Here is a 26,877-nt window from a genome sequence, read left to right on the forward strand (position 1 = left end):
AGACCGTTTGACGGAAGATGTTTATTTGGACTTTTTTGTTAAATAATCTGCCTGTTCTGTTAGAAGACGTGCCACTGAATATCAGGCAAGCTATGTGGCTCCTGCAGGATGGAGCACCTGCCCATTTTAGACGAGAAGTGCGCGAATTTTTGAATATAAGTTACCCAAATCGGTGGATTGGCCGAAATGGACCAGTTGCATGGCCACCAAGGTCGCCAGACCTAAATCCATGTGACTTTTTTTTTGTGGGGGTATATGAGAAGTTTAGTTTTCAAGACGCTTATCGACACACAAGAAGAACTAATAGCACGTATTGAGCAGGCTGCGGCAATTGTTAGACAGAAACCGATTTCTCTATTGCGTGCCGTTACGGAACAGTGGTTACGTCGAGCAAATCGTTGTGTTGAAGTTAATGGTGACAACTTTGAACAACTTATTTAAATTAGAGAGGACCGTTTTGGACTCATTTTATAACATTTTGGCAATAATTTTTTTTTATTTTTCGGTTTTTTGAATAGAGTTTTTTGAAAAAAATGTTCGAAAAAGATGTACCGAGTTCTATACACAGTTAAAAAAAAGTATCATTTTAAAAATCACCCTGTATATTAAAATTATTATAAAAAAAAATTAATTTAATTTTTTTCGAATGTACAGAGAATACTGAACCATATAAATAAAAATAACTGTGTAGAAATCTTCAGATTGGGAAATAGGTGACGGCAGGATTTCCTTGATCCTTTAAGTAATTTTCTGATGATTTTTTGTGCAATTAGCATTTCATTAATCCTTGTGCAATTACTCCAAGATTATGTAACATAATTTAACAATGAATAAAAATGAGCATAATAATAAGACATAACATTTTTTTGTTATGTAATACCTATCAATTCTACTAAGTTTTCAAATAACAAAGGTATGACTCGCCAGCCTACCAAGTACATGATCAATGTCAGCTGAGCATTTCAGCACACCATCAGTCAGAATTCCTTTTTAAATTCCATCGATATTTAAAACCACATCAGACTCATTATTGCGAGTACTTATCAGCATGTGAGTTATTCTCAGATTTAATTTTTTTTTAATTATCTTTGGAAAAATCAAGCGCCTCTTTTATGCATAATCCTGCCAATCTCTTAGATTCAATTAAAGAACTTCTTGATTTAATAGAACTCATGTCATTAGCATATAAAATATTTGAACTTATAACACACTGGACTACATCAACCCTTTAGAGAAAAAACAACAGGGGACCAAACAAGCTTTCCTGGGGAACCTTCTAATAATATCTGGCTAATTGGAGTTTGATTCTTCGACGCCTATTGATAAAATGCCTTCTATTACTGAGGTATGATGCACCCATTCTAGTGGAATAGCTCTTACTCCATAATTCTTTAGTTTTTTTTACAAAAATATAATGATTTCTTCTTCAAATGCTCGTAAATGTTCAAAGAATACTTTGATCGTAACAGATTTGTCATCTAATCTTTGAACCGCAGAATTTACAAGGGATATAATAGCATCTGCGATTGAGCAGCTCTTTATCTACCTAAACTTTTCAATTGGAATAATTTTATTTTTGTTTAGGAAGCCTGGTATAAAATGTTTTTTCGTATACTATTAAAAGCAGTTAAAATCAAAACTGCACAATCTTCAGGTTTAATTCCCATTCATTTAATTCCCCGTTTAATTAAGACGCTCATAAGGAGTAAGGAATATTAACACACCACTTGAGTGCTTGCAATGCGAACCTGAAAAACTCAAGCTCAGTAACTGGTTGAAAAAACATTGAACTACCAAGCTTCTGTATTAGAATGAGAAACAAAAATTAATATCAACGAGCAAGATTTGCTAATAGCTTGATTAAAAATTTTAATTAGGAATTTATTTGAAATATTAATTTCCACTTAATTATTAAGTACTAGAGATAAAGGATCTTACATATTTTGGACATCGTTGGAGTATTGGTGCAGCCTGTAATTTTTTTCTCAACTTAGTCTATGCTTTCTAATTCCAGTAATATGCAGTTATCATATCATTTCATTTTCTTCAAATTCTTTAAAGAGACTATTCAATTTAAGGTATTATGGGAATAGGTCCGATATCACTTTTAAAGATCATATTTATGCAGTTTATTCAGAACAATTCATTATCTTATGGCACAAGTTCTTAAAGCTTACATCTCTTAGCTTTCAGATCTGATCAAATATTAAATTAAAACCTGAGACGATAGAACTAATAAGACAAAAAAGAAACACTGATAGAGGTTCTCTAACCAAAACATAATATAAAACAATGACAAAAGATATAAGAAAAAGCCCGAGAGCAAGCAAAACAAGTAAAATCCTGGAAACAAGAGAAAAAAATAAAAGCATAAAAGCTTTAAGACCAAAAATACAAATTTTTAGCAATCTACCAAGCCTAAAGGGACCATACAAGCGTATTATAAATATATCTCAGAAGATATGCCATAAATTTACCATGAGAAATTAAATATGCACTTCAACACATCGAAACGATAAGAGCCTGGGAGAATAATACCGGAAATGTTAAAGATGGGTGGAAAACGACTTATAGAGACAATAGGAATATTACAAACAAATGACTTACAGTGACAAAAGGCCCGGAATTATGTAAAAATATTGAAGTCCCGCTAACCTACAAGAGAGAGGATCGTTCAAATATAGGAAGCTATGGGCCAATAAGTCGACCATAAGTGCAAACAGTTAAAGCGATAATCGAGAAAACAACGAAATATAGCATACCCTTACAACAGGCGTTTGTGGTGGACTAGGAAAAATAGAGCCTTTGATACCCTTGAAACTTGGTCTTTTCTATTATCAACAGAAGTCGCAGAAATGGATTCAAGATACTTTACCCTTAAGAAGAATAACTATGATAATAAGGCAATCTTTTACGTAAAAATAGACGACGATCTTAAAACCGACAAAATATCGCTTAGCAAAGGAGTAAAGACGTCTTCACCAAGTCTTTAATTTTACCCTACACTCGAAAATATTTATAGAAACATACCTAAATCACCTCAGATTTTCAGCTAGCGCAGAACAACATGCTAAATAAGCTAAACCAGCCATTTAAGAAAAGATACCTGAAAATGAACCTTAATAATTATTCCATAACAAGTCCAAAATAATGAGCAAAAATGAATGTAAATCAGGAACTTATGACATAAAATCAAGCTGGGCAAAGAAAACCAAACTACGGAAATCAAACGCAGAATCCATCTGGCATGGGTAGCATTCGCAAACATGAGCTCTATTTTTAAATATAAAGAGATACCCATTAAATTAAAAAAGAAAGCCTACGATAGCTGTATTCTGCTGGTCCTCACCTACGGCTTGGAAACTAAGGCTATTATCCGAAAATTAGCTGAGTAACTAAGAGTCACACAGAGAGCCATGTAGAAAATAATGCTAAGAGTCAACCTGAAGGAGAAAATACAAAATGAATAGATACGTAATTGAACCAAAGTGATAGATGCTGTAAAAAGCATAGCAAGCCAGAAGTGGAAATAGATGTGGCAAAATAGGACCCAGATAAATGTACACTGGAGACCAAGACGAACAATAAGAAATGTGAACCGAAAAAGGGATATTGATTATGTAAAAATGGTAGCAGAGGGATAATGTATACGATTAGTGAGAGATCGCGGGACTTGGAAGAACCTGAAGGAGGCCTATATCTGACAATGGATGGACACGTCTCAGAAAGAAGAAGATGTCTCAGATATCAGGTGATAAATTTCAATCTTAAGCAATGATATATCTGGCATTGTTGCCTCAAGATGGCCTTCAACATAATTTAAAAGCATATTATCCTTCCCCATTCCCAATAATTAACACCTGTTAGTTATGACCAAATTTTTTATAAAAAGTTTTGGATGACTCACATAATCCAAAGGGCAAATCTATAATTGCCTTATTGATCATTCATCCATCCGCCCCTAATTTCTCGGTACGGCACTGTCCTTGCTCTCCGGTAAATCTATCTTGCCACGGATTCTCTCTCGGTCAGCAGTCAGGCCATACCATCCGAAAGTCAGCTTAGCATTCGTTAAATGATTTAGCGCAGTCATTACGCGTGACTTGGTTATTATCGGACCGTGATTAGTTATTCCACGGAAGCCCTGGAATTAGGGAGAGCGTGGCCCGAAGTACGGGATATCTAGGGGCTGACCAGTCAGTGGACATAAACTAAGGAGAAGACGCCCGGGCGTAGGAGATGCCCGAATACGCCGGAGGTCAATTTAATCTCGCAAGATTTGTTTGATAGGGAACGGTTTAAATTGACATTTAGTTAAATTGACTAATGTGTTTAATAATATTGCATACAAATTCTGAATATTTAAAGTTAATTAGTGTGACATGATTGTTTATCATTGGAAATTAAACTGCGATAAACGAGTTAATTGGGTAGATAATATATACATTGATTAGGGCAAGGAATTTTAAATTTTGGTGATTGGTTTGTTCTTATGGGTCGAAGCTTCTATTACAAATATTTGAGTTATTTCCGATATATTCCAAATAAAACTTATTCCAAAACATTGGAAATATTTTTGCACCTTATTTTAGGCATATGATTTCAAACGTTTAAGTGATTTAATTTCGTTCTAAATCCCAGGTATGTTAATTAAGTTTTTGTTTTTATTTCATTTTACAGATTTAAAATCATTTGTTCTTGTTCTTGTTCTTATTGATGGCTTTACTGCAAGGTAATTCCCAGCTCGATTTGTGTGAGGTCCCTTGTCGTCTGGCTCGGAACCAAGGATTCAGGAATATGCGGGAAATAAACTTAGAGCTTTAAAGTTTGATGCTATTTTTATTTAGGAATTGCATGATTGTTTCTATAGTTTCGCTATTTGGAGAGTTAAATATATCATGAATGGATAATGGTGATAATTTCTTTCTTTGAACAAAAATTTTATACATGTTCATGTTTTCTATAGCATTTATTGGACATTCAAATAAGATGTGATTTAAGTCATCATACCTTCCACAGTCACATAAAGGATCATCTTTGATATTAATTTTAAATAGATGTGAGTTAGTAAGATAATGACCAGTTCGCATTCTGATGATGGTGGTAATGTGTCTTATGTCTACATATTTAATATTGGCAAATCATCTTTTATGTGCGAAATTAACTTGAATTTTACTAGAATTATAATGTTTAGTCTCAACTAAAGATTTCCATTTGTTTGAAAAGTTATTTTTTATTTTATTTTTGACTTTAAGAATATCATTTATGTCAATGAGCATTTTTCTTGAAGCTTCTGAATTTCCCAGTATATTTTCATGACCCGGTATCCAGGCAAGCTGGATGTCAAAGCCTTTTTCATTGGTTGCACTAATTAGTTGCTTTGTTATAATAATCCAGCGATCTATCCTTGCAGATAAAAGATTACTCTTGAGTTTTGTAACTGCGCTCAACGAATCCGAAAAAATCATAGCTTTCTTTATTTGTTTTTCTATTGCAATTTTTACCGCATCGTAGATCGCAATGATTTCCGCTTTATAGATGTTGAGACAGTCTGGTAACCTTGATGAGAATTTATAATTCAAACTGGAAATGGATATTCCGAATCCGACCCTACTACTCTATTTAGAGGCGTCGGAAAAAATAAAAGTATAACCTTTCTCTTTGAACTTGTTTGATCTTTCAATGAATTTTTGGCTTGTTAAAATGTCGCCTTTTCCTATGTTAAGGTTAATTGATTTTAGAGGCGCAGTCAGTGTTTTAAAGTTGCATTCGTAACACGGGAAGATTGCTCCTCTACTGATTGATTTAATATACGGTCAAAACTCCTGAATTGCTATTATTAAATAGGGAGTTTTATCCCGTTGCCAGAATTTCATTAAAATCATTTAATTAATTTTTTTATTTATAGCAGAATCTATTTAGGTTAAGACCTACCTGAAAGGTTAAAACTCATGTTGATGCCTTATCAAAAATGTCAGTTATTTGTCAAGTGTATCAATGACCGCTCAGGACGGCACATGTGGGGCAAAATACTGGAAGTTTCAGGGGATCGTAAGGGAATAATCACTTTTTAAATTCATGACGTCTCAGTGTTTATGGGATCTATGAAAAAATTTAAGTGGAAGGCACCGTAATTTAAAATTAAATTACAAGAGCTTTTAATAAGTATTTAGGGACATCACTAGTTAAATTAGCGATAGAATTATGAAAACCAATACTGCCACTGAAAATCTTATAAGAAACATCGTAACTGAGGTGCTTAGAGAATGCAAAACTAAAAAAATCCGGGCCTCATCACAATTTATATTGTATTATGTAAGTTTATAATATATTTATTATTGTACAAGTTATATAAGTGAGTTTTTTAGATTGGTCTTCTACAACTGGATCCTAACCGTGAGTTAAATGAAGAAATTTTGCGAGATAGGGCAAAAGTACAATCTTTCGTAAAATATGTCATTAGCAGCTTAGAAAAAGACGATGACCCAAAAGTGATAACGTTGAGGCTGCAGCAGGAGTTTAGGCATTCTATCCAGAACCTGGATGAAGCCGTAAAGCGCTTTAGGTAAGTGCAAGACTGAGAGTTAATTTTTGTGATATGTGGGTTTTTTAGGTTTAGGTTGAAAAGTAAACTTTATCCCTTAATGATAGAAATCATAGAGCAAGATAAGAAGAACACCGGTGATCAGCTTTTTAAGAAAATTTGCTATTATGTTATTTTAGCCTCAGGATTAGGCAATCCCAGTAAGAGACCTGTAAGAAATTACTTTTTCTTAATTATAAAAAAATTATAGTAATATTTTAATAATTTAAAAATTTTACAAGACATTGATTCATCTGTGATTTGATCTTTGATAGTTTTTGCAATGTAATAATAGGAACAAAATTATCATAATATTTGATTTTATATAAATCTTATAATACTATATCTAAGTTAATTAAAGTATTGCAGCTAAAGCGATTTACTATCAATAATTCACGAAAATTAGTGGCAAATTCAACAATTGAATGATAAAAATTTTATTTACTAAATTTCTCAAGAAAACTGAAATATAACCTCAACACAAGTTGTATCTAAGAACAATATTAATGAAAGCAAGGTATAGAAATCCGAATACAAATACTAAAAAACATAGAAACATTAAAAGTATTTAATAATAAATCGACAATATGAAGAATTCTAATAGACCATTAATACATAAAATAAATTACAAGGAGCTATTAAGCAACCTTCAAATCCACCATAATTTTTTTGGTCTTATTAGATCTTACACCAATCAGTATGAATTATGACTCATCTTTATTATAAAATAGGCAGCAAATGATAGCATTTTTTTAAATATTTGTAAATCATTTAAAAAATTAAATAATAAAGACTACAGATACTAGAAATTAGATATAAACGTATTTTTTCTAATAACAAATAATGAACGACAGTTTCTAGTAATAAAACCAAAGATGAAAAAGCTCTGCAGAACAAAGTAATGAGATCATTAACCCAAAAAAAGTTAATCCTTGATTCCTAATATAGTATTGTATGTATTTGTGCACTTGGTAAGACAAAACTTGTCATAGCTCTATATTTTAAAAAATTATTATACGAAACTGTAAATCATGAATTTCTGCTAATAAAATTAAAGATATAATTCCTATAAGATCTGTAGCTTTTAGCAACAAAACTGAAGCTAAAAAACTACCTGCATGACAGGTGATTGGTATAGAAAAAAAATAATGAGAATGTGTCAATCAATACCTCCAAACTAACCATTCCTGTAATGCTTGTAATAAGAATCATATTTATGTATGTACTTAATAGCTTTTGTTAACACATTTGTCAAATTCTTCGTCACTTTTGCCATAACTGTCCACTAAATAAATTAATCAGATGTCAATTGAAAAAATAGAATGCCAACAGAATGTCTTATTGAGAAATTAAATTTAAATTAACATGATCAGCACTATATAGATAAGCCGTTATCCATTAGAATGCAAATTTTTTAATTTTTTACTTAAGTTCATTTGTCTAGAAATATTTATACGGTAGACATCTGAGGTCATTAGCACAGCTGATAAGTGTCAGTTTTCTTAAACAAGACAAATTTTATTTCACGAGAAAATTATTGTGGAAGAGTTGTAAATTCGGTTTCCTAGATACATAAAGTAATATTTAATTGAAACTTCTTCATTTAACTTACTATATTATATTCGAAGCCAATAAAATACAATGGATTTTCGAGGGTATAATTAAAGGTTTATGTATATCAATAATTTAGAAATAATATAGACATCGTCTTAAGAGATGTCAGCAAAATTTCTCAATATGATATTATTGTTACCATAAAATAAGCAAGAAGTGAAAAAAAAAAGTCAGAATCCCATTTTAAACAAGAATTTTATATGATTCAAAACTGTTTAGATTTAATTTATCTGTACTAGATATAGAAATAATAGCATTGCTCTATTACTATTAGAAGTTTTACTAGAGCAATATTTATAGGAAAAGCGACTAGCCTACAAGTTTTCCCGAATCCATTAATATGCATAATTGGAATCCCGTGACTTTATTCAAGGAGTTATAGTCATCATTTATTGAAGGAGTATAGAAACATATAGAATTTACAACTTGTTTTCTTAATATGATAAATTTAAGTGACTTTATTTATTAATTGTAGAAATGATTAGTAGCCATAATGTAATAGATTAGAAATCTAAAATGATCATCAATTGATTCAATTTCAATGCATATAAAATTGTTAAAAAATGTTTGTTTTAAAACTGGATTTTAGTCAGCTAAATAAATTAATTTTTTTCTAACATTGCACTTCAATTGATGTTACAAAATTCATTTGATTCTATAAGTTGGTTATTAGCTAGAACAGTCAATACTATTAAAACAGTCCAAGTTCTTTTTTCTTTTTACACACTGACGTAATTAAATTGAAGTGAATTTTATATATTATAAAAAACCAAAATGCGTCTAGGCTTTCCTCAATTTTTTTTCTGATGCCTCAGGACTCGTTGGCTGATTTGGTAAAAGAAATCAATAATAACTCTTAAATAAGGGGAAAATTTTGTGTTATGTTCGAAATCAGCAAAAATTACATAACTAATATTTAAAGGTTTTTATTTTCTCTAATTTTAGAGCCATTTTTTTATCATCTTTATCCAAGATTGTTAGGAAACTACTCAAACCATGATGTGTACAATTTTCTTTAGACACTCTACTCAAAATCAATGGGGTGAGGCCTTGGCAACGGTCTTTTGCTACTTGTCAAAAGCGTTTGACTATGTGAGTTATGAAGTTTTCTTACGAAAGCTCTCCAACTAAGGTTTCAAGGGCGTGATCTTGTCGAAGTTTTCTTTCTACTTCGATAGCAACGAGTTTATATTAGTTGTAAAATCTACACGTATTATTCTATGAATTGGGGAATTCCTTAGTGCTTAGTCTGAGGACCAATTTAATTTCTGTTCTATGTTAATAATCTTGAATAATTTGATATTCAAGAAAATTTTACACTTCTTGCAGATGGCACAACTCTGCCCTGGCATGGCCTGGATTTGGACACCTTTTTTCAATGAGGTTTTAATATGGGTGGTATGTTTTAGATGTGCCATACTATGATGATATGAGCAGTGTAGTGTATAACATCCCAGTATCAGTAACTCTGTTTTTTTTTTACAGAATTATATTTTGAATGTAGAAAAATGCATGACAGCCTCTTGATAAAATAATACTTGATCTTTCAGGGTATTTTTACATGTCCAGATACAATAAATACATTATGTTAAGTAATATGTGTCAATATTATCATGACGACAACTTAGTTTTCCTTTAAGAATATTCATCTCTATATATAAAAAGACTTGTCCTGACTGATAATCAACGTACAGCCCAAACGGTAAGACCTAGAAATATTAAATTTGGGGACAACATTCCTATGGTTATGTAGGCATCCACTAAGAAGGGATTTTTTGAAATTCCATCAAGAAAAGGTTGAAACCACCCCTTATGTATCATAGCTTCAAAACTATATACTTTTTTAAAAAACGGTGAAACACGTCATTTTTATTTTATTTTTTTACCTAATTTTCATTTTTTAAGGGGTTAAAACCACCCTTTAAGATCTTAAAATCTTTTTTTATCCTTAAGTTGATTGCTTTTCGGGAAAAAAACTGCAAAACACTGCATTCCGCCACCCTGAAGGGGTGAAATGAAGTGAAAACTTCTTCTACGAAAATTCTTTCTTTTTAAACTTATATAGCGTAGAAAATTGATATTTTTACATGTTGCAAGAAGGCAAAAAGAAACAAAAAAATTTTGTTTACAAAGGAGTTCTTCAGTAGAACTTTTCTTTTATTTTCAAATTCCACGTGAGCAACGCCGCGGGCATTCAGCTAGTAGATTTGTAAAAACTTACGGAATTTTAAATTGAAAAAATATAACATCGGTAGAATTTGCGCTATTAAATTAAAGCTCCTATGATCAAAAATAATAGAGTGAAAAGTGACAAAACTTTTCAAATTTGTATTCATGTTTTCAATCAAACCTTCTTGGTCATCGGTGAAAGATATAAGATCTGCTGTCATGTTCTATTATAAACCCAATATCCCCGATTTCTCTACGGTACTCTTAGATTTCTAATCTAAATCCTAATCTAGTCGGTAACTTTAATCTAAAATTATTCTGATAAATCTAAGACTAATCTTATTAGAGCGATTTATATAAAAGAAGTGAATCTTAATGGGTTTAATTTAGCTAAATAACCATTGGTATACACAACAGCTAGAATCCCATGATTTTTCCAAACCTACTTGGAATCCTGCATTTGTAAAACATTAAATAATTAAAAAAAAATAAATTATCTAAATGAATAGTGCAAATGACTATGATATTTACTCGTCAACGGTTGTACATGTATCATTATTATACTTCTCAATGGTGTTATTTTTTTTAACGAATTTCCAGGTTCTTAAAGAAGCTTTTCAAGTACTAAAAAGTATCTTGGAACCAGAGGAAATACGCATTTTTCCAAGCATTCAAAACTATATCAAGCAAGAGCTCTTGGAGAGTCTGATAAATATAGTAATGGGAATCCGCCTGTATAATCGATACTGTAAAAGAGGTGGTGAGGGAATAGAAGATTGTAAGGAACCTTAATTGCTATTAAAATTATTCTAACAAATAAATACCTTTTTAGTGCCAGAATTATTGGAAAAAGCTATTCAGGCAGTAGGCCGCGAACTGAATAAATGCATAGAGCAAAGTATGGAAAGAGTGAAGTTGCTGACTCTCAGCGTTGAAAAGAATATCATAATAACTAAAAAAGGAGCTGATTGGGTGGTTTTCCTAAACTTTCAATCTGATGAGGAAAAACAACAATGGAATTATAGGAGGGACTTGGCGATAGCTCATAGGCAACTAGTAAAAACGTCGAGGTATAAAGACTGTTGACCTCTATGGATCTTCAGGTTAATTCTGAATTATTGTACAGGGTCTTACTAGAATCTACAGTTGCACTGGGTCATCATGCACAAGACATAATAAGCCAGATCAACGAGGTGTACCGAGAATTAGAAAAAGTTATAATATCAAATTTGTATCAAGCAGTCACAGATGTTTTTGTAAGTTTATGCAAAGGCTTAATTGCCTTAATTTTTTAAACTTTAATTTTAGCCCCATTTTACTCTCCTAGCGCATATGTGGAAGGAACTTCAAAATGACGCTGTCCGACTGAAGCAAATCCTTTCCATCTTCCGGGTTCAGTCGAGGCAAATTATGAAGATCAAATATGAGACGCCTGAACGCGAATATTCCAGAATAGATGCATGGATGATAACAGAAGATGAAGCACTAATTACTAACGTGAAAAATCCGGATGTCATTATACATGCCAAAAGTAAAGTGTTTACTAAAAAGGACTTACAGGTAGCACTATATTTTATTTAATTACATATTAACACAAATTGTCTTTTTCGATAATCTATTGCTATTCTTAAGTGACTGGGTATCTAACAGGACGCAGTTTGTGTCTGTCAACGGCACTGTGTCTACAGACTACAACACCACCTCAAGAGTTCTACAAGGATCAGTCCTAGAACCTCTCCTATTTGACATCTTTATTAAGAAACAACTTGACCATGCAGCTCTACTGTATGAGAACGACGTTAAGCTTCTTACCTGTATCAACTCATACAGAGACTGTCAAACTCCCCGAGGGATATTAACTTATGAACTGAGTGGTACAAATTAAATAAGTTATCTATAAAAGTGTTAAGTTCATTCGTTTACCATAAAATCTGATTCAGTTATTTTTAACTATTGCATAGATAAAACAATTTCTTTAGGTCTGATTTCTTCAGAGACTCATTCATAAAACATAAAACACTATAAAAGCATTACAAATGAAACATCCAATGAACCTTGTCAGACTAAGCCATGAGTTTCATAGCATTGATACGCTGAAATCATTATACTTTACATATGTTAGGTCAAAGCTGAAATGTGCCTCAATAGTTTGGTCACCAGAGCATAATATTTACGAGAGCCTTGAAAGGGTCCAGCAAAGGCTCTAAAAAATTTCTTACTATGAGACTCACGGTTATTACCCTTCTTAAGGATGTCCACTGGAGAGATAGCTTTTAATATTTGATATGCAATTTTTGGCAATTAAAAGAAACCTTGTTTTATAGGTATTATTGTTTAAATTGCTTAATAATCAGATTGATTGCTCTGATCTCTTGAGTAAAATGTACTTTAATATTTCACGCCCTGCTTTATGTTGCAATTTAGTTTTTGTTTTGCCAATAGCATGCAATAATAAGCTGCAATTCTCACCCATCTGTAACATGTGCAATACTCATAAACAACTCTCTCAGAATTTACAAATGTTTAACACTATCTTTGAAGATACAAAATTTTTTTTTAAGTCAAGTACAAGACCAATGTAATACTTACCCTAGTCCCATTCCCATAAATACAGGGTAGTCCAGTTTAAACGTCATTAATTTTAATACATGATAGAGAATTTAAAAACAAATATACTTTCGTTATAACATTTTTATCAGAAATGTTTATTTATATTTGAAACACCCTGTATCTTTGTTATTAAACATTTCTGAGAAAAATGTTATGATAAAAATCTATTTATTTTTAAATTCATTACCATGTATTTAAATTAATGACTTTTAAATTGGATCCCTTTGTATATTTTTGTGTTTTTTTGTAATCGTTAGTTAGTTATTTGTGTTAATTGAATTTTATCTGTTTCAACTTAGAATTAAGGCTTTAAGTTTGTTTTTTATTAGGTATGCTATATTGTTATTGTGATTATGAGAAAAGTAAAATAACTATATCAATTTTATGCATTGGTTCAGGCACCTTCTCTAGTAATTCCCAGCCTACCTCTTTTTCTTGTCATTGGTATCTAACTAGGTTTCTCTCCAGAAAGATCAAAGGTTTTAGCTCCAGAAATAAATTGTGATTCATTTGGACTGAAAGAGTATATTCTCTTCGAGCTGAACAGATATCGCATTAAAACAGTCTTCAGAATAGGATTTTTCAAATCATCAAGTTGCCATATATTAGAAATTAGTAGAGGTACAGGGTCCCGGATAAACTCGTTTCATTATTATTTTTTAAATAAATTATGTCCTAGTAACTTTAAAGATCATTTCAGTTACAAATTTTACGTTACGCAAATGTCCAAGAACATTTACGTAAAACGTTTCTGGAATAAGTATATTCTTGTAAGTCAGCTCTCTAGATGTAACAGCTTTAAATGCCTGGAATATACAAGAAATTAATTATACTAATAAAAAGGCAACTTAAATTAATAATATTCAAATTAATAAATCAAAAAATAGTAATATAAAAAAGCCCTACCAATTCTGGAAATATTTAGGTGGAAAACATTACATATTATCCCACTAGATAAAAGATATACCTGATATATGTTTTAGGAGCCCTTCAAATATTCCTGAGGCGTTCTTCATATTTATAGGTGTATATTTATTTGTCTGATTATTTTTATTGCTAGAAGAACTAAATTTCCCTAAAATAGTTGCTATTACCGAACATTGGTTAAATACTGATGAACCCATATATGTTAAAAATTACAACATCATAGCTAGATACAATAGAATAAACATAACGCATGGAGGCACATTGATAATGTCCACTAATAACGACTTTTCAGTAGTGACAGAGTTTGATAACTTATTATTTGAAAAATTGTTTGAATTTTCTATTGTTTATAATAATTCACATGATCTCTACATTATTTGTCTATATAGAACACCCGACTCTAATATACAAAGTATTGGCCAGAAACTACTAGGCTTGCTAGAATCCATGCCCTTAAAATGCAAACTAATTTTATGTGGCGATCTTAATATTGACTATTCCAGTGTATGTGCTGCCCAAGAATCACTCCAGTCTATATTCGAGTCAATGGGCTTGATAATGCACATAGATTCAACCACCAGAATAACTAAAAATAGCTTCACCACCATCGATTACGTAGTATCATCCTTTGCTCCAGAACTCTTAAATTGTACTGCTTTCAGTTCGGGCTTTTCAGATCATGAAGCTATATTAACCAGCTTCTCTTTAAATTCAATTAACAATAGCACTTTGCGTAAATTAACCGTGTTTATAACAAAAATAATTTTCTAAATTTTAAGAATCATTGTCTAACGGAAAACTGAAAACTTTCTTTCAAATGATGTCGATAATGAGTTCTCCAGATTCTTAAATTCGCTATCAGATATTGCAAATATATCTTTTCCTCTAAGGCCAATTAAAACTAAAAAACAAAAGCCCTGATCCTCTAAAGCTCTTCGTGTATTGGCAAAAAACATGCGCTCACTTTCCTACCTAAAAAAGTTCTCAGAATCTATTGCTTTTCATAATTACGTCAAGCAGTATAGGAAAACTTATCTTAAAACAATTAAAGCTGCAAAAAAAATCTATTACAGTGGGAGGCTGGCAAAATCTGGCAATGTAGCTAAAGAAAGATGGTCTATTGTTAACGAACTAAGAAATAAGTCTACCTCAACTAGCACTATCTCTACATCACCGGAGGACGTAAACAATTACTTTGTGAACGTGGCAAAAAATCTAATGACCACCATAACACCTTCTGATGATCCTCTGTCATATCTCTCTAATGCAAATTTGCACAATTTATTTTTTACGCCAGTATCATTTACAGAACTTCAAAGTACAATTAACGAAATAAAAAACAAATCATCAGCTGGTACAGATGGTCTTACTCTTAAAATGTTTTCAAATATGCCTGATTGTATTCTAATCCATTTAGTAGACATAATCAACATGTCATTTCAAAATAGGGTCTTTCCAAACTGCCTTAAAACTGCAATAATCATTCCATTACATAAAGAAGGAGATAAAGATTAAGCCTCAAAGTATCGTCCAATTGCACTTCTTCCAACCCTCTCAAAGATTATAGAACGCCTAGCTAAAAAAAAGGTTTTTGTCATTTTTATTTAAATATAATATCTTAACCCCTTATCAGTTTGGATTTCTGCTTGTTGGAACGATGCTATGTTCTCCCTATCTAACAGCGTTTATTCAAATATCAACAAAAATTACTTAACAGCAACAATCTTCTGTGACTTTTCAAAGGCTTTCGATTGCGTAAACCACATTATTTTAATTAACAAATTGCAGCACTATGGATTCAGAGGTATATTCCTTCAATGGTTTAAGTCATATTTGTGCAACAGAAGTCAACTTGTAAAGGTCGATACGTCAAGATCTTCTTGTAAACCAATTGAATGTGGGGTACCTCAAGGATCCGTTTTGGGTCCTATGCTCTTTCTGCTGTTTATAAATATCCTGGCCAGCCTGAACATAAGCGGAAAAATCTGTCTTTTTGCTGATGATACTAGCTTCACTTGGAGTAATCCGAATGCAATGGCACTACATACAACAATTTCCAACGACTTGGTCTTCATTAAAAAGTTCTTGGTCAAAAGTTCTTGGCTCTTGTTGTGGACGGCTCTTTAAAATGGGATTTGCACATAGATACGTTATCTAAAAAACTAAGCTCGGCGTGTTTTGCCATAAGATCAATCTCAAGAGGATTAGGCTTTTTCACGGCCAAAACAGTTTATTATACTCTTTTTGAATCACATCTTCGTTACGCCCTTCCATTCTGGGGTACATGCTGCAAGACCCAATTTGAGCGTATATTTAAACTTCAAAAGAGAGCGCTTCGCTACTTATTAGGGCTTGATAGTAGAGCTCACTGCCAAGTAAATTTTATAAAATATAAAATCCTTACTCTTCCCTCGTTATTTATAGTTGAATCTATCTGCGTTATCCGCAAACATGTGTCGCAGATTCCAGAAAGACCATCCCACAGCTAAGGAACGTTGATCATAATCTTCATCTGCCAATTCCACGGTCGGAATTAGTAAAGAACTCTATACTTTATGTAGCAATAAAAATGCACAACCATCTGCCTTCCGCAATAAAATCGATGACTACTTTTAGTTTTATACTACAGTATTTTTGTTTTGTTATGTACCTATTTACTTTGTGTGTATTTTGTCTGTTTTGTTGAGTATTTTTTTTTCCTTTAGCTTTGTCGATAAAATGTAAATTTTCTGACAATAAAGCATTTTGATTGATTGATTGACTAAAAGAAAGGGTTCCAATATCTGGAATAAACTTAAAATGCATCTTGCTATCTAGAATATTCAAGATATCAGCAAGAAAAATTAAAAAAAATAGAAAAAATAAGATTAATTAGAATTAAAAAAAACTTAATAGTTTCTTACTCTAAAAATTATGGAAATATTTAGGTAGAACATCTTGCAAGATATCCTAGTGGATAAAAGAAATGTATCCTGAGATATGTTTCAAGAACCCTCAAAATATCTTTTAGACATTCTATATATTTAAAGATATATATTTAGCTGCCTGGAAAGTTTCAATGTCTGGAATAATTTGAAAATACCTCTAAATGCCTGGAATATACCAAAAATGACTGATCGGTAACAAAATTCAATAAAAGCAAAATCAAAATTAATAGATTTTTTTTGTTGCAAATTTTAGAATAACATTTTTTAAATATCCCCTTAGCTGAAAGAGAAATGTTTCAGATGCTCTCAAAATATTCCTTAGGTCGTTTATATACTTAAAAGTAATAGTTCTTCAATTTAACATTTGTTCCAGGCAAAAACTTCCTGGAAAACAGGATATCAAATGCCTAGAATAAAGTGAAAATATATAAGTAATTAATGATAGGCGAAAAGTTTAATAAGAGGAAAAGCATTTTAAAAAAATTCACCTCAAAATATTCCTGACTCGTTCTAGTAAAAATAAAAGTATATATTTAACTGCCTGGATAACATGGCTTTAAATATGATAACAGTTAATTTTTTTGCTTGGTAATATTAAAGTAGAATAAATTCCAGGAATATTCTATTAGATGAAATAGAGTGCTCCTGGGAAATATTTTAGTAAACCCTCAAAATATTCTAAAAGTGATAGATTATAAGGCTTGGAATAAATAAAAATGCTTACAATTGATGAGCAAAAAGTAAATATAAGGGCAATCAAAATTAATAGACTACTTTTTCTCTGCAAATTCTCGAAATATTTAGGAATAGAATATTTATCCCAAATATTTGAAATTTTAATCCCTGTATTCCAAATACCTGGAAAATATGGCTTCGCATGGCTAGCATATACAAGAAATAACTATAATATACAAGAAATAACTTTTACAGGCATAACTTTATAGGCATTTACAGTTATTTTCTTTTTATTCTGGGCACGTTGAGTATATGCCTGGAATAAACTGAAATTAATCTAAATATCTGGAAAAACTACTTAAATTTTAAAAAAGGAACAATTTTACTAATAATTCACTAAATTTTACTGCAAATAAATGTCCAAAATATAAAATAAATGAAGAGACAGAATTATCAGAGCAAAACGGTGGAAGTATAATAATAAATTCTGTTTTAAAACAAGAAAGAAATAAATTGGTGTTTCTGGATTCTGATTATTTACCAACAGAAGTAACTTATAAAAATACAGGGAAATGTTAAAATGACTGATGACTTTATCATATTTATTTAATTATTTTGATATTGGCAGAGTCTTATAAACATATTATTAAATAATACAAAATACTGGACAATAAAATAAATCAAAATAATACTGGAATTCCAAAAAAAAATATATCAAGAGAAAACCATAGAATCATAACTCAGAACGATCATTAACAAAGCCAACAACTTTACACAAAAATAACTTAACACTATAAAAGAAATGTAATTGACAATTTTCTATTTGAACGGCCTGTAAACTGCTGGAAAATGGATCCATGCTATTTACTATTGAACTTCTTTAGTTATTCCATTGATTGATTTCTCTTTGAGTTGACCCTTCTTTGACAGTTGTTAAAAGGGTTTGTTTTCAGACTAGTAGGACAATGATATAAACCATTCAACAAGATTTAGACGGCATCAGAATGATGCCGTTGATATCAAGTTAAGGGATTCTAAACTGCATACTGATAAATATACAGTGTGGCCCAAATTGGGTGTACATGTATGGGTATCTTGGAAACTATAAGAGATAGAAAATTGGTTAAATGTAAATTGGGAAAGTTGTAGGTCATTTAGTTACCAATTAAGTGCCGCTTTTAGAACGATTTTATCTTTTTCCGCTTTTGAAATATTTCGAAAAAATCAAAAAGTTGCATTTTCGAAAAAGGGCTGTATTTTTTTTATTTCAACGTATTTTTAAAATCTGTAAAAACATTATTAGGACGACTTTTTAAGGACAACTCATACCTGAATTCAGTTTTTGTTTTCGACGTTTCGGTTCTGAGATTCCATCCTCAACTTCTTTTTTTCTTACGGCGGCCATTTTGTTTTTTTGCTTAATTAAAAAGATCTTTTTTTTTCCTTTAAAATGATGTATAACACTTTATGAAAATATTTCATGTTTACGTCAAAACATTAAATAGTTTATTTTTCGCGGAGTTGGCCACGAATGCGGAGGCCATGACTACGGAGGCAATTTTTCGTATAAACAATTATTATTGTTTAATAATTTAGCGTCATTTACTAAAAATTCTGCAAAATATTATTTATTTGATTTAACTTTTCATCTTGTTTAGTAGTTTTTATCTTGTTCATTTCATGTTTCTTGTTCTTGTTAGCGTTAAATAGTTTTTTCGTATCTAGTTCTTTTCGTTTGTTTTTAGTGAGTTTTGTCTAAAATTGTAATTTCCAAAAATCGCCATGCGATATACCAGTGAAGAAAAATTTGACATATGGGAATGTTATATTACATGTAATAGGAATGCAAATCTTGCAATCGCCAGATATTTGGAACTGTATCCTGAGAGACAACTGCCAGGTCCAAGACTATTCGCTATGCTTGTCATGAACCTTAGAACTCATGAAAGTTTTGAAATACCAACGCCAGAAAATTATCAAAGGGACAATGAAGCTCGCGATGAAAACATTTTAGACCATTTTAATGCGAACCCAAAAACATTGACTCCAAAAGCTGCAACTGATATGAATATACCAAGGACTACCATTCAAAGAGTCCTTAAAAAAAATATCATCCATAAAAGCCTACTATTGTTCAAGGTTTAAGGGATACAGACTACCCAAGACGATTAGAATTTTCAAACTGGTTTGTAAGGCAATGTCAAGAAATACCTAATTTCAGCAGGAAAATTATTTAGACCGACGAGACGTTTTTTAGCAACTGCGGAGTATTCAACAGGCATAATCGTCATTTTTGGGCTAGTGAAGATCCTCATGAAGTGGCTGAACGTAGACTACAAGTAAGATTTGGATTTAATGTATGGTGTGGTATGTATGGTAAGTTAATTACCCACTCCACAAAATTATTTTCAAGTAAAATGCCATAATTGTTTTTAGATAATCACCTTATTGGGCCCTTTATTTATCACCAAATATTGACAGGTCAAAGATATTTAAATCTTTTGGAAGCGCAGATATTACCTACCGTAAAAGCTTTAATACCTGAAGAACAAATACGGAATGAAGTGTGGTTTCAAGAAGACGGGTGTCCCGCACATAATACTCGGGACGTTCAAAACTTGTTAACGCAAGCATTTAACAATAAACTTATCGCGAACCGCGGTGCTTTAAATTGGCCAGCTAGGTCTCCAGATATTACACCCTTGGATTTTTATCTTTGGGGATATATTACAAATGAAGTTTACGAGTTTAAACCACCTGCGACTCTCGAACAACTAGAGGACAGGGTTCAGACTGTCTTAAATAACATAAATAAAAACACCCTGCGCAAGGTAACTAGAAGTGTTTTAAAGAAATGTGAAAAATGTTTTAACAAAAATGGCTGTCATTTTAAATAGTTTCATTTAATATTATTGTTACAAGTAGTTATTTATTTCATTTAGAAATTACGTAAAAGTATAAGTTAGCAAGTTAATAAATTAATAATAATTGTGTCTACGACAAAATGCCAATAAAAACCATGCAGCGAAAAATAAACTATTTAACTTTTTGACGTAAACATAAAATATTTTCATAAAGTGTTATACATCATTTTAAAGGGACAAAAAAGATCTTTTTAATTTAGCAAAAAACAAAATGACCGCCATGAAAAAAGGAGTTGAGGATGGAATCTCAGAACCGAAACGTCGAAAATAAAAACTGAATTCAGGTATGCGTTGTCCTTAAAAAGTTGCCGTAATAATGTTTTTACAGATTTTAAAAATACGTTGAAATAAAAAAAACACAGCCCTTTTTCAAAAATGCAACTTTTTGATTTTTTCCAAATATTTCAAAATCGGAAAAAGATAAAATCGTTCTGAAAGCGGCACTTAATTGGTAACTAAATGCCCTACAACTTTCCTCATTTAACCAATTTTCTATCTCTTATAGTTTCCAAGATACCCATACATGTACACCCAATTTGGGCCACACTGTATAAACTTCAGTTCTATAAGCAAGTAATCTTAAGAATATTCTCTGTATAGACTTATGGTGTTCAATATGTTAATCACAATAATGTACACTATTTCTAGTGATAAAACCAAGAGTACGTTAATAATATCCAAAATATGCGGTAAAATGTTAAATTGGTATCGAAAAGATCATCTTTAACTGTATCAACTTTAACTGTTGATTATTGTTGATTGTATATTGATAACTAATAATTCTATTAGAAGGACCAAACGAAATACATACACACTTCTTTATATTCAGTTCGACTATTGCTACTAAACCACTCAGCAATACTATTTAAATTCAAATGAAGTACCTCAGAATCAAGATATGACTCATAAGATTTATACGGTTTAAAATTATCAGCAAAAGCAAGATGCTTTAAAAGAACAATTATGTCAGTAAAATCTCCTATGAATAAGTTAAAAAAGACGCGGCCAATATGCGAACATTGAGATACCTCAAGATACTTCAATACCCTTAAAAATATAATTATTTATCCTGTCTAATTGTGTGCGATCAGACAAAAAAACTATTATAGAATTTGACCAAATTCTTACCAAGGCCTATAGCCCTAAACTTCCTAACCAGATGAGCATGACCAATCCTATCAATGGCCTTTGAAAAACTTATATACACATTAACAACCTGTACAGAACTCTTTAAAGCGCCGATCAAATAATAGTGATAAGTCAACAAGTTAGTCACTGTAGATCTAGCCTAAGAAAAACCATGCTGATGATCAAGCAGTAATCACCTACAATGCCATGAAAATTATACAGAATACAACTTAGAAGCTATAAACTGAATACAGACAGACACCTCTATAGTTACAAATATTAGTTCTATCGCCAATTTTATGAATAGGGTGTCAGAAAGCTAATTCTTTTTTTTTAGTTTAATGGCTATTGTTGCTGGATATTAATAAACACAGATGGCGCGCTTGTACCTGCAAAAATCGATTTAGGCGTTGTTGAATATAAGAGGAAGTTCTATGGCTTTTCGACAAGAATGGCAGCTAATAGTTTTGCTCGGAGACCTTGGTGGTAATAATTTTAACTAAATAATAATAAATTTACCTTAACAATCGCATTTTACCTAAAATTCCTTTTAATATTAAAAAATCTCGTAATATATTCTTAAGTTAAGTGTAAAGATTATATTGTAAAGTAGGGTACAGACCAAGCTCGCGAGCTATTCGAGAACAGCATTTTCCGAGCTTGGTGTATACGCGTGTCCGCGAACAGCTCTAGAGCAGCTCGGCAGTTCGTTCAGAGTTCCAAGTCGAGTCGGTACTTCAAAGGGTTTGTTTGCGAACAGGTGGCGAGCTCAGTATGTGTACGGACGTTTACTGTTCGTCATTTAAGTATATTATTTAGTTTTAAAGAAGTACGCTCCGTTTTTATACATCAGTTTCATATCATAATATTATAGTAGTTTTTTAAATAAAAATTGACTGGTCAGAGGATGAAATTGTGTGGTTGATAGAAGAATATCGCCGGCATGAGAATTTGTGGAATCCCAGGCACAAAGACTATAAAAAAAGAAATTTAAAAAAAGACGCATACGAAGACATAGGCGTAATTTTGTAAAAATCAAAAGATGAAGTAGAAAGGAAAATTAGTGTTATTTTAGCACAATACCGAAGAGCTCGTCAGAAGGTCGAAAAAATGAAAAAATCAGGAATGGGCATAGAAGAGATTAATAAAGAAGTGTGGTTTGGATACAAACATATGATTCTTTTGAGTGACAGATATATGCCAAATGAAACACGCGAAACGGTGAGTATTTTTTATTTTATGTAGAATTGGTAGATTTTTATACAGTGTGAATCAGCCAACTGAAATAAGTTCGATAATAAAAAACGTTCAACAAAAAATGAGCAATTAAAAATACAAATCGATCGTACTTTTGAATACGTCCCCATTCATTTGTTATCGAATTTATTCCATTTGGCCGATCCACACTGTATACAACTTTTTTCATTCAAAATCACTTTGGAACTCTTCCAACCATAGAAAAATATTCTGCGAAGTTATCTCGAATTTGACGTGACTTTACAGTAGATTTTCTTGGAATATTTCTAAAGCTCTTAAAGGAGTTCATTTCTGTTTGATCTCTTCTCCACGAGCCAGGAATTATTTCCATCTTCTCGTAATCTTCACGATCAAAGGCATCTTCAGGAGCATACACATTTGTAGATTATTTGCTTTGAATTAAAAAATTGTGTAGATAGAGACATGCAAGTACTACAGTGGTAGCCTTTTTCGGTTCCAAGAAAAGTGGCTTACGTAAGACGCGAAATACGGATGATACTATCCCAAATGAATTTTCAACTATTCGTCGAGCTCTACATAATCTATAATTAAATGCTCGTTGAGGGCTTCCTTTCAAATGCATTTCTGGGTACGGCTTTATTATGTTTTCCTGGAGAGGAAATGCATCGTCAGCAACAAAAACGAAAGGTGTATGTTGTTCCTGCCCTAACAATGCTGTTGCTGCTGGGAGAGATAAGGTTTTATTTTGAAGCTTTGTAGCCAGATCAGTGTTTTTAAAAACCCCTCCATCAGAAATTCTCCCCTGACATACTATATTGGCAAATAAAAATGAGTAATCTGCCTTAACTGCTGCCATAAGAACAATGCTGAAATACCCCTTATAATTAAAATATTCGCTTCCGCTATTAAATGGCGCTTGGAGTGTGATATGTTTACCGTCGATAGCACCTAAACAGTGTGGAAAGTTCCACCTATTATTATATTTTTCGGCAACCGCGAGCCATTCTTCAGACGAATCCGGAATCTGAAAATAAAACACAAATAAATTTCATTTGCTTAAACCATTGTTAAAATTAAAATCAAATAAAAAATTCTAGAATAAATTTTGTTTTAGGAGGCTCATCAGGATGCATCTCATAATATGAAGTCGAAAATGTCGAGAAAAATTCGGAAACAAATGACGTCGATGTCGGTGAAGGGAATAGTTCACGTGACAAAGAATTACATGTAAATGGCTCACCACGAAATGCAACAGAAAATTCGAAGGAAATAGGGAAAAAAAGAAAAAGTGTATTTACAAATAACAAACACGTGTCAAAACTCACAAAAATAACAGAAAATAATAACCAAGCTGCAGAAACTTTCGGTATGCGCAAAACTATATATGAAAAGAAGAATGTGCCATCTGATGCTTGCTCCTTATTTGCAAATCATATTACTATGAAGCTTAGAGGCTTTGATCCATTAACCAGAGCACATGTTGAGTTTAACATTAATAAAATAATTTATGAAACCGAAATTAGCATTTTGCAATCGCAAACTTCATCATCAAACAGTGTATCAAATCTTAGTAGAGCCAGTTGTGTGGCTTCGCAACCACAGTCGGCAATCCCTTCACCCTCCACAACTTATGACACGGAAATTAACACTCGATTCGCAGCACTCTCAGCAGCATTGCGGGTCATTATTGCATGATGCAAGTAGCAGTTCATCTATGGTACAAAAAGATTACCCCATCACGGTCACCAATGTCGTCTCCCCAAGAGGAAGCAGAACATTTTAGCATTACTGATTACATTATTCCAAAAAACTATTTTAATTTATAGAACTTAAATTAATGTACATAATATTGTTTTGTATTTTAAAATAAATAAATAAAAATGTAAAATAAAATTGCTTACCTTTATTAGGTTACTGAGAGCTCCAATTAAAGCTTCACATACGTCTGGTACAATTGCAGAAATACTTTGCCTGGAAATTTTGAATAAGTACATGAGACTTGTATAGGAATCTCCTGTTGCCAAAAATCGTAAAGTTAAAGCCAATCGTTCTCTGGATGAGATACACTTTCGATAATTTGTATCTTGTTTTGATATCATTGGTTCTACTAGAACCAAGAGTTTTTCAAAATCTAGTACGGACATACGGCTAAAATTTCGAAATAAAATTTGGTCCTCCATTTGTAAATCTCTAAGCAAAGGAACTCCACCATATTTTAAGCGATTTTTAAATAAACTTCTTTGCCACCAGCGTCTGGTCTTGATTTTCTTTTTTTCTGAATCAATACTTTATTTTACTAAAAAATAGGCTGCACAAGCAATTATTAGATCACTTTCTTCATCGCTTTCCAGAGATGACATTTTTATTTAATTTATGTAAATTTCTAATGACAAAAAGGGAGATTCTAGATTTAAATATTTTTTTTATTATTTCGAACACTCAACGAACTCGGCCGAACTGAACACAGGACTGAAACTCTATGAACTCATCTTTAGTGTGGACGATGCGCTCGCGAGCTGCTCGAGTTCAATTCGGGAGCTGCTCTGGAACAGCTCGCGAACTCTTTATTTCGGTCTGTACCCACCTTAGTGGTGAAACGGGATCTTCTTTGCATATAGAAAGTTTTTCCTGAAATAAATTTTTTCTGGTATTTTGGCTAGATAATAGATAATAAAGCCAATATTTGACTTTACTAGAAATTATTTAGGACTTAACAACCCCTTTATGCATTTAAACATTTACTTTAGGTACATTGCAAATACTCTCATCTTAGCAAGAAATAAAGTTTACTTAATCAAATTTCTCAACTTGGAGAGGACCCTTATGAAATTTGCACACCTAAAGACGTAAGTAAATTTTATTCATATGGTAACTAATGTGAGTAATAATACAAATCTTTTAGGCTTATTATGCAAAAACAAGAATCAACAAAATTATTGAAAAGCAAAGAATGTCAAACCGATACACATTTCCAGCTGCCACATATTGATTACAGTTATCAGTGGAACCTGTGGGAGTATAAGCGAGCTGCATTAGAAATGGTATTACTTACTATACAAGTATTTTTTCTAGTATCGTGCGTAAAGTACTCATTTTATACCCTTGTTTTTGTAGTTTGGTAATTGTAATTTGGTAGCTTTGGTTTTCTTTTAATGTTTTTTTCGGTAGTAGAAAAAAAAATTATGGGAACAAACTTCCCATTCATAAAAAAAGGATCATTTTACACACATGTTACATTAGAAACTATTTTCTACTACTGTGCGTAAAGTACTCACTTTACACACTTCCCAGGGTGTATAAAGTTTGACCTTTTACGCGCTAGTGCGTAAAAAGTAATCTGATGTTTAATTTATAATTTTTCAAAAAATGTTTAAAAGTTTTTTTTATCGTAAAGTCGTTTAAGTGCGTTAAGTAGTTTGGTATTTTTAATTTTTTTGTGTATTTTTTTGTTGTTTTTTAATCATAAGACTGTTAAATTCCTCATTTATAAAAAAAAAATCATTTTACACACTTGTTACATAAATACTGGTCTGCCGCTAGAGATTATGAAAAATGTCGTATTTTCCTAAGCCTGTTGTGTTAAATTAGTGTCTTCAAATTAACACAATTAATTTGAATGAATTTCTTTTAACAAAAAATGAGTTGATTGTTAAAAAAAATAGTATGCGATATTTAATTTTTATATTGTAGTCAGAGGGCGCCATTTGAAAAAAATAAAACATGAATGTATGAAATATGAATATATATGAAAACATAATGTGCAGTTGAAAATTTACTTCTAAATTAAAAAATTAAAAGAATATTGAGCTAGAATTAATTTTGAATACTTGAAAGTGAGCATACACTTTAATATTGATTTCATTGAACCTGGTCTGCCAATCCATTTTCTTGGAAACTAGCCACTAAGACGCTTTCGAATTACTGAAACATAGAAAGGAGAGTTTGCTAGAAATAAAAGTTTTCCTCACTAAATTCCATATATTTGAGAACTGCCTGATAAAAGAGAATTAGTTAAACTGATTTTTTTGTTTATTATAATGGCATCTTTTAGAAACTTTATTAAGGATTTCTTTTATATTGTGTTTAAAGTATTGGAAGCTTT

The 26,877-nt window shown here is 31.7% G+C and overlaps 2 protein-coding genes across 6 annotated transcripts in view; one reads left to right on the forward strand and one right to left on the reverse strand.

The window, feature by feature from the left end:
- Positions 1-26,877, reverse strand: part of LOC126742310 (calmodulin-binding transcription activator 2) — a 999,827-nt gene that overhangs the window by 947,013 nt on the left and 25,937 nt on the right. The gene's annotated exons all lie outside the window — the stretch shown is intronic.
- LOC126742312 (cilia- and flagella-associated protein 206-like) overlaps positions 5,981-26,877 on the forward strand; it is a 32,617-nt gene continuing 11,720 nt past the window's right edge. The window contains exons 1-10 of the mRNA XM_050448960.1: positions 5,981-6,315; positions 6,369-6,565; positions 6,614-6,755; positions 10,967-11,144; positions 11,199-11,436; positions 11,493-11,622; positions 11,675-11,926; positions 21,895-22,043; positions 25,523-25,621; positions 25,678-25,816. Coding sequence (XP_050304917.1) covers positions 6,205-6,315; positions 6,369-6,565; positions 6,614-6,755; positions 10,967-11,144; positions 11,199-11,436; positions 11,493-11,622; positions 11,675-11,926; positions 21,895-22,043; positions 25,523-25,621; positions 25,678-25,816 — 1,635 coding nt within the window. The 5' untranslated portion in view covers positions 5,981-6,204. The remainder of the gene's footprint in view (positions 6,316-6,368; positions 6,566-6,613; positions 6,756-10,966; positions 11,145-11,198; positions 11,437-11,492; positions 11,623-11,674; positions 11,927-21,894; positions 22,044-25,522; positions 25,622-25,677; positions 25,817-26,877) is intronic.

The sequence above is a fragment of the Anthonomus grandis genome, chromosome 11 (assembly GCF_022605725.1).
Source record: "Anthonomus grandis grandis chromosome 11, icAntGran1.3, whole genome shotgun sequence".
Classification (NCBI taxonomy): Eukaryota; Metazoa; Arthropoda; class Insecta; order Coleoptera; family Curculionidae; genus Anthonomus; species Anthonomus grandis.